We start from the raw sequence: 8876 nt of genomic DNA, 5'->3' as shown, positions 1-8876 counted from the left end.
TGCATAGATTATTCAAATCCTTAAATTCTCATGGAAGTGCACGCCATTGACACACCAACTTATTATTCTAAACCTCTCCCTCTGTCTCCCGAACAAATCCCTTGCTTCAAAGTTCGTAACGCACACTTGCAAAGACGAGTTGGAATGCTGAAGACTCCAGTTCTGGTTTTCATGACCATTGCCCAACCTCTTCAATTGACTTATGTATGTATTGATGTATGTATTGACTTATGTATGAGTTTGATGTGTAACATCGACAGCCCAGGAATCAGTGCTGTAGGTTCTTCCCGTGCTCTTGGTTACACCTATAATAATACCCTTATAGTCTTCTCTACTTCTTGGAATCCTACCCATCTTTCAAGGACCAGTTCCTTCCTGTATCTTTTCCTGATTATTCCAGCCCGTGATCTTAAATAAACAGAGCACTTTAGACCCCTAATTTTGGCCACTAATAGCACTTAAGTTTTGCCCTCTGTTGCTAGTTTTATTTTGAGGCTGATCTCCCCGATTAGAATGTAAATCCTATGGCATACAAGACGTGTGACTTATTTATCTTTCTAAAAATCTTCTTTATACTGTATTCATAATGGTGTGTTGGTTGTCAGCTTTAGAGAGTTACCAGGTCTTATTGACGATTGTGGTTTTTTTCTAATGGACTACAATAGGAAACCGCAGAGAGATGAAATGGAAAACTTAATCCCACGCTGACAGTTTTATTCCTAATATCGAAGTAAAGAACAGTTTTGAGTGTGGTTTCATTTATGGTCACAGAATTCCAGAAAATAGGTAACATATTTTTTGGATTGGAAGTAGGCCGAGTATCACATTTGACATCTGGTAAGAACTAGAAGTTGAAAATTGCTGCTGGTGCATAATGTCTTGATCTAACTTTTTTCTTCCTTAAAATTTTATTGGACTGAACGATGATTGGATTCTGTCAGTATCAGTTCTGATCAGGCGTCAGCAAGTTGAATGCGACAGGCAATGCTCCCTTTCAGCTGCTCAGTCTTGCAGAGGTGACAGCAATAGTCCTGGTGTCCACTTTAACGGTACAATTTGCGAGGCTTAATTTGCTGGAAACTCACACTTGTGTTAGAGTAATACATTGGGTATAGATAGAATACCGTGGTATTTTTAACCAATTGCATTGTTCTGATGAGTAAAGCATTCCTCGCCCCCACATGCCATGTTATTCTTCTACTCTCTGAATTTGCACTTTAGAATTGAGAACAAACCGGGGGCCCGAAGCCTCTGCTAACCAAACACTGATGTACTTGTCACAAAGCCAGAGGCTGCCGCACTCGGGTTAGAGAAGGCCTTTGCTCTCTGGTGCTATTAATATCATTCAGGCTCCACCAGAGAGCCCCGACTCTAACCGACCTAAATATTAGTCAACAGGGTTGGGTGAGGCAGGACGGAGGAAGCCCACCGTCTAACAATCTGGGCAGCTATAGGAGCAGACCCGCCGCTCGCAACAGCTGACCCAGCGGAGACTGCGGAGCTACCGGCAGCGGCGGAACCAGATCGTCCAGACGCGACGTCACAGAAAGGCATCGCTACCCTGCAACCGCGCTCGGTGACCGGAGCCTCAGCCGGGCACGCGACCCACCGCAGCCGGGCCCACGCCGCCTGGCCGCAGGGCGAACCGAGCAAGGAGGCGGTTTGCAGCCCGAGGCCTCATAAGCTGGCACGGAGCGGCGGCGAAGGCAGCGGCGGCGCTAACTCTGCCCGGCCTCTCCGCCCGGCTCCGGCAGGCGCAGCGGCCCCCAGCGCGGGCGGCGGGACTCGGGGCCACCCCCGCCTCGGGCCCCACCCAGCCGCACCCGAGGCCGCCAGGCGTCACAGAGCGCATGCGTGCCGCGGGGGATGCCGGGAGCGCGCAGTGGCGGCAGCAGCGGCGACGGCAGTCACAGCGGCGGCAACAGCGGGGACGCCAGCGGGCCGGTGACCGTGTGGGAGGTGGTCTCACTCTTGGGGAAGCTGCTGGGCACCGTCGCCGCGCTGAAGGTGGTTCTGTACCTGCTCCGGGTGTGCTTAGCGATGGCCTGGAAATCCGGCGGCGCCAGCCACTCGGAGCTAATCCACAATCTCTGCAGTAAGTGCCACCCCCGCTGGGTGTGGGGCCACCGGGGCGGGCCAGGCCTGGACAGAGTCCCCCGGGCCGTGCGGAGCGTTCTCGCGGCCCCCCCTCCCCCCCGTGTCTGCCGGAGGGCTTCGGCCCAGCGTGGCACCGGCAGTCCCGAACGGCATGCGCTCGCGATCGCGTCCCCCGGGACCTGTCACTCCCTGGCTGCGTGGACTGGAAGGGGCGACACCGAGCCCGCGGCCGCTGCCGGTGGGGCAGGGGCAGGCGTGTCCCCGGAGGCGTGGGGGGAGAGGGCGCGGCACAGGTGGGGCGGCTGTCAGTCGAGTCCTCCGCCTGGACGTCCGGGTCCGGCGGGCGAGGGGCGTGCACTCGGGGTGGGGAGGTGCTGGCCCGGCCTCCGAGAGCCTGGGCTGGGCCTGAGGGGTCCGCCCGGGCCCCCCGCGTCCTCTCACCGCCGTCGTCTTCGCGGTCGACCTCGCGGCAAGCTCTGCTCTTCGGCCTCCCCCGCCCTCCGTTTTTTCCTCTGGAGGGAGATGCCGCCGTCTGATACAGGCGAGGGGAGGGAGAGGAAGATGAGAGTCTTGTCGTTGCGGAGGCTGGGAGACATTTCTGGGGCGCCGTCCAGTGGAAAGCTTCGTGGGGGGCGGAGGAAGACAGACCGGGATGCTGTTCCTGAGAGACTTGTGTTTAAGGAGCCTTTAGAGGTCCTGGAATCCAAGGAACGAGTGTGTGTGCGTGTGTGTGTGTGTGTGCGTGTGTGTGTGTGTAATCTAACTTTTTTCAGGACTGCCATATGCTTTAAAAGCCTTGCGTGGAAGTTTCTTTGTATCATTCTCTTGAGTTATTGTATTCCTTCCTTTGATGATAATTTTAGGGCGGGATGAGTGCTGTGTCACTTTCTTTTTTTAAATCGAAGGATAGTGTCGCGGTGCGGTGGGGAGACCAGGACTGCAGCGCGTTATACCCTGGTCAGAATTTATAGCCCTCTCTTTGCCACTAACTTTGCAAATAATCATATCTTGCCACGTGGTATTTTTAATTGTCGTAGGTTATTTAGCTTTTCACGTGTCTGTCCTATTTCCTAATCCAATTGGTAACCTCTGGGACTTTTAAAAATTACCTGTGAATCCCCTCAGAGAAATTAATACTCATTCCTTTTTTTTTTTTTTTTTTTTTTGTAAATGCCCGTTAAATGTATGTTATATACTTGGATCTGTGCTAGGAATACTCACGAGTTAGAGAAATAGCACTATCTGGCGCATGGTTAGTACTCAATATTAGTCATTTTGACGTTTTTTAAAACAGTATTTGATACTTGTAAATCATAGCCTTAGTGTTTAGTAATGAAGAATATTTAGATTTTAAAATTCTGTCAAGCATTGCCAGTATTCACTTTATGAAAGGGTATTTGATTGGAAATGGGCATTTATATGCTGAGACATCATTATTAAGTGCCGTTTAGTTAGGTTCCCCATGGATTGCACGTAAGCTCAATATATTGTAAGTACTTTTATAAAATTTCTTAAAATGATTTAGTGTCTGCTGTTGCAGTATATACACCTGAAACATTCTATACTCGAATTGTGATTAAGTAATTTTCCACCGGTAGGTTATCTTAGTAGACACTTGGCTGCGGCAGAAACTTGTAATCAATCAGGCTCTTAAAGTCTCTCCTTTTTGGGCCAAATTTATAGTAAGCCAAGACTAGATCTTTTCCCACATTAATGTATTGGATTACTATTCTTAGCTGAAAGTCCTAAGGATGTTGTTCTATCAGCGAATCTGATAAGAAATATTTAATGTGCATGTTGATATTGTAGATATTTAGTTTTATAGTACATTTATGGTGAGAGGAAATTAGAGTACTCATATTGTAGCCTCTTTTGTAACACTTTTGTAACTTTAGTTTCAACTTCTTGTTAAATTAATTCCAGCTAATAGATGTCATTTTTATTTATTAGTTTATTATAAAAGTAATATTTGCCCATGTAAACATTTCAATTGGCACAAAATTTGAAAATTGCTCTTTTTCCTGGTGGTTCCACTGTGGAAGCCTTCTTAAAGGCTTCTAATTGAGTCTTTAGAAAAAGATTAAAATGTGATTATGTTGAAGAAAAAAGGATCTGCAAACCTGAAGAGGAAGCAAATTATGGTTTTAATTTTTTAAAGAAATGAAGTTCATAATTGGTTTCATTTTAATATTGTAATTGTTGAAAATACCTACTGTAGATTTCTTTTATAAATCACAATAGAAACATGATCATGTGTGATTTCGTAGTTGATATACCGTTTATAGATTATTTTAGACTGAAACGATACATCTCCTAATATCTCATAACTTACGTTGTGATGACAACTGCTCTTAAATAACTTAAAACAGTGGTCTAAAAGTGGAGCATGTTTGATCACCTGGAGAGCTGGTTGAAACTGCTTAAGACAGATTGCTGAGGCTCCCAAGAATTTGTACAGTAGACCCTTGAACAACACGGGTTTGAACTTCATGGGTCAATTTATTAATGGATTTTTTTCAATAAATATACCGGCAGCCCTTTGTATCCCTGATTTGTCATCTGCAGATTCAACCAACCAGAGATTGAAAACAGTATTTTTAATCAGCGGTTGGGAATCCTCGGATGCGGCATGCTGATCGAATGCATTGTTCTTTGCCATTTTATATACGGGACGTAAGCAGAGGATCCATGGATTTTGGTATCTGAATGAGTTTAATCCCCCGTGGATACCAAGGGACAACTGGAGTTAAATATTTGGAGTCATAAGCTATACCTGGGTTTTCGACTGTGTGTGGGGGGTTGTTAGTGCCACTAACCCCTATGTTGTTGATGGGTCAACTGTATTTCTAACAAGTTCCTAAATAATGCTGCTGCTGGTCCAGGGACCACATTTTGAGAATCACTAGCATAAAGAATTGAACATTTCAAGGTTAAACTCTGCCAATGTTTCAGCTGAATCAGTTTTATGCTTTTAAATAAAATTTTGGGGAAAAAATCTATAGCAGTCCTGCCCAATAGAATTCTCTGTGATGTCTGTATCTATGATGTCTCAATATGGTAGCCATGAACTGCATGTGGCATTGAGCATTTGAAATGTGATTAGTACAATTGAGGAACTGGGTTTTTGTGCTATTTAAACTAACAAATATCTACATATAACTAAAGTAACCATATTGGACAGTGCAGATCTTCAGAAATGAAAAATACAGTTATTTTGTAATTACAGGCTGATAATGTGCTCATGAAACAGATTAATTTAAAACAACCGTGAATCTGCTTAATCTAGAGAACGTGACAATTTAAATAATGTTTATATTAGTTTATTTTCTTTTTTCTTTTTATTTTTTTTTAAAGATTTTATTGGGGCAGGGGAACAGGACTTTATTGGAGAACAGTGTGTACTTCCAGGATTTTTTCCAAATCAAGTTTTGTCCTTTCAATCATAGTTGTGAAGGGCGCAGCTCAGCTCCAGGTCCAGTTGCCATTGTTAGTTGGGGGGGGGGGGGTGTGTGGTGCAGTCCACCATCCCTTGCAGGAGTTGAACTGGCAACCTTGTGGTTGAGAGGTTCTGCTCCAACCGACTGAGCCATCTGGGAGCTCAGCAGCAGCTCAGCTCAAGGTGTGGTGTTCAATCTTAGTTGCAGGGGACGGAGCCCACCATCCCTTGTGGGAGTAGAGGAATCAAACCCGCAACCTTGTGGTTGAGAGCCCACTGGCCCATGTGGGAATTGAAGTGGCAACCTTTCGGCGTTAGCAGCACGGAGCTCCAACCACCTGAACCACCGGGCTAGCCCTGGAGTTTATTTTCTATTTTTATGGGGACAATTTCAAGCTATGGTAAAATTGAGGAAAAGGGTGGGTCAGGAGTAAATGAGGTTAAGAGTGGTGGTCTCCTAAAGCAGGGGTGTCCAAACCAGAACGTTTGTGGAAGGTTAACTCTTAACTAACAGATTTCAAATGCTGTATTGGCTGCTTAAAACAATGCTAACATTTGTTCTTTTACCTATTTTTATTTGAAAATAATTCTACTACCCTAACACATCAGTTATTTCTACTCATTTTTTTTGTCTCCTTGATTGTGTCATTTTGTGTATATAATGTATATAGAATTGCCATTCAGTCAACTGATACTTGACTGTTTTCTATATGCCAGGCATTGGGGATTCAGCAGTGAACGAATCAAACAGCCATTCTCTCTTGTAGCTTCCTTGTAATGGGAGCAGACAAAATATATATCACATGGTAAGTGAGAAAGTAGGGAAGGAGGTTAAGGAGTGTGGGTATTAGGTTTGCAGTTGGAGGGGAGAAGTCCTCACTAAGGTGTCATTTGAGCAAAGATTTGGTGGAGGGGAAGAAATTTAAGCCCTGTAGATAGAGCCGGGGGATGAGCATTCCAGGCAGAGAAAATAGCAAGTGCTAGATTTGGATTTGGGGTGTGGAAGAAAGATTGGAGTAAAGGATATGATGCCAAGCTATTAGGCCTGGGCAACTTGGAGTGACTTGCCGTTTTCTGAGTTGGAAATAATAAGTGATTGAGCAGCAGGGATGTGTGTGTTTGTGTGTGTGTGTGTGTGTTGGCGGGGAGGGTGTGCAAGGAAGTGTGGGAGAGCAGGAGTTTATTTGGGGAATGTTGGGTTTGAGATGTTTATAAGACATTTAAGTGGACACCTTTGATAGGTATTTGAATGTGTAAGAATTATGATAATTTGAAATTTTTGTATCCTTATTTATTTCTGCAAATAAATTGAAATTAGTTTTAAATTCTATTTAGAGCATCACTTCTTAGTCACTAGTAGCATAACTAGTGGAAAAGAGAATATTCCATTAGTTTTTATTGTGTGCTTTCAAGACCCAAATATAACCAGCTAATAAAAATTTAAATTTAATTAGAAATTGGGGCCTCAATTAGAATCCAGAAAATACCTCCTCATTTTAACTTATTTCAAGTCAGTCTTACAGATACCTACTAATAAGTAAACTTACAGTGCACTGAATAGGATTTAATTTATATTTTAAAAAAAGGGGAATTTTAATATCTGTGTGTCTGCTTAAATTTAAGTTAATTAAATTAAGTTCAAGAATCAGTCGTACAAACCACATTTCAAGAGCTCAGCAGCCACCTGAGGTAGTGGCCCGCCTGTTGGACAGTGCAGACTTAGCACATTTCCGTGCTCGTGAGAAGATCTGTTGGACAGCACTGGATCTCGGTGCTCGGTTGCATTACATTCTGTTTAATGTGATCTTAGTTCCATTGTGCTGTTCCACATATTTTTATTATTTTGCATTTAGCTCTGGGCAGCATGCTTTAAGAGAAGCAGTTAAAAACCAAAGATTTTTCAGACAAGATTGATGAAGATGATAAGGGTGTCAACATTTTAAGCGATCATTTGAAAAGGTTGGGGTTGTTTGGTTAATAATGCAAAAGCTTCAGAGAGCAATCATGTTTAAATACTTGAAGAAATATCATGTAGTAGAGGGTCAAACCAAGACAAATGGGAGGCAGATTTTGGCTCATTATAAGTATGCACAAGGCAAACCTAACAATCAAAGAGTTGGCTTTGAAAAACAGTGTTTTCTGTCACTGGATATGTTGAAGCAAAGAGTGGTTGACCATTTCACTGTAAGGGATATTGTGAAGAGATTTGTCTTCAGCTTTGACTAGATACTAGATCTGTAAGGACACTTCTAAATCTAAGATTCTGTAATTTTAGTTGCATCATGGATTGCATTAAAACCATGTCTGTGTGTGTGCACGCACACGCTCACACACCCGTGCATGCGTTTGTTTTAGGAGAGAGCCACAGAAGTTAACATTTGGTTATCTATTATATATTTTAGAGTTTTGCATAATACTTTAATTGTCAGAGATGTGAGAAGGCCAAGAGACATCCTCCTGTAGAAATGTCAGTTAACTTCATATTCACTCTTCTAGTAAGTGCGATAACAGTTTAGAGAAAGATGTATTTTTAAATAATCGCTGGTACTTAGGTGAAATGCTTTATCATACCTTGCAATCACATAAAATTCTTGTTTGATTATCGTGTGAATTTAATGCCTGTCAGATTTCCTGTACTGAAAGTGTCTCATGCTCTACTTACCACTTATCATGCCTGATCTTCTAGATGGGAAGTAAAAGGTGACTGGTTTATTTTTTCTTGTTTTCCCTCACATATTGACAGTTAAGAAGAAACATAGAGTAGATGATTAACAACTGTTCAAGTCATATAAACTAATAAAGTAATATTTCTTTTATTGAGATGTAACTTTGTAACAAGCTTAGAGAAAGTTTCTATATGGCTTGAAATCCATCTGTAGCTTGTTTTCTTACCTGTGTTTTCATTGCTTCTTACCAACACAGGCCCTCTTCTTTTTCATTTCTGCCAGGATTTCTTCCATTTTTCCATTCTCCCAGATCAGAAATTTTGGAGTATTCATTGATTCTTTCAGACTGTCACCAGATTAATTCACGGTAGTAAGTCCTCACTTAACTCATTGATAGGTTCTTGGAAACTGCTACTTTAAGCAAAAACAACATATAACAAAACCAATTTTACCATAGACTAATTGATATAAACAAGAGTTAATTTAAGTTCCTAAGGCATATTTCTGGTCACGCTTATTCCATTTCAGGGTTGCAGGTGGCCAGAAGCCTATCTAGGGAGCTCAGGGCTCAAGGCAGGACCCCACCCTGGACAGAACGCCCTTCCATTTCAGGGCTCATCACCCCACACACACACACACACTCAGACTGGGACAAGTAGGACATGCCCATCAACCTA

The 8876-nt window shown here is 43.2% G+C and overlaps 1 protein-coding gene across 4 annotated transcripts in view; it reads left to right on the top strand.

The window, feature by feature from the left end:
* Positions 1 to 1212: 1212 nt before the first annotated feature.
* PCMT1 (protein-L-isoaspartate (D-aspartate) O-methyltransferase) overlaps positions 1213 to 8876 on the top strand; it is a gene marked incomplete at its 3' end in the record, with an annotated part of 44513 nt that continues 36849 nt past the window's right edge. For 2 of the 4 annotated variants that reach the window (XM_081031649.1, XM_081031652.1), the window contains exon 1: positions 1523 to 2095. In XM_081031649.1, the coding sequence (XP_080887775.1) occupies positions 1867 to 2095 (229 nt within the window). In that variant the 5' untranslated portion in view covers positions 1523 to 1866. Of the gene's footprint in view, positions 2096 to 8876 lie in introns of all 4 variants that reach the window. The other 2 variants (XM_081031650.1, XM_081031651.1) reach the window with 2 other exon arrangements.

The sequence above is a fragment of the Rhinolophus hipposideros genome (assembly GCF_964194185.1).
Source record: "Rhinolophus hipposideros genome assembly, chromosome: 3".
Lineage (NCBI taxonomy): Eukaryota > Metazoa > Chordata > Mammalia > Chiroptera > Rhinolophidae > Rhinolophus > Rhinolophus hipposideros.
Note: the sequence above shows the minus strand (reverse complement) of the source record. Positions and strands in the feature narration are given on the sequence as shown.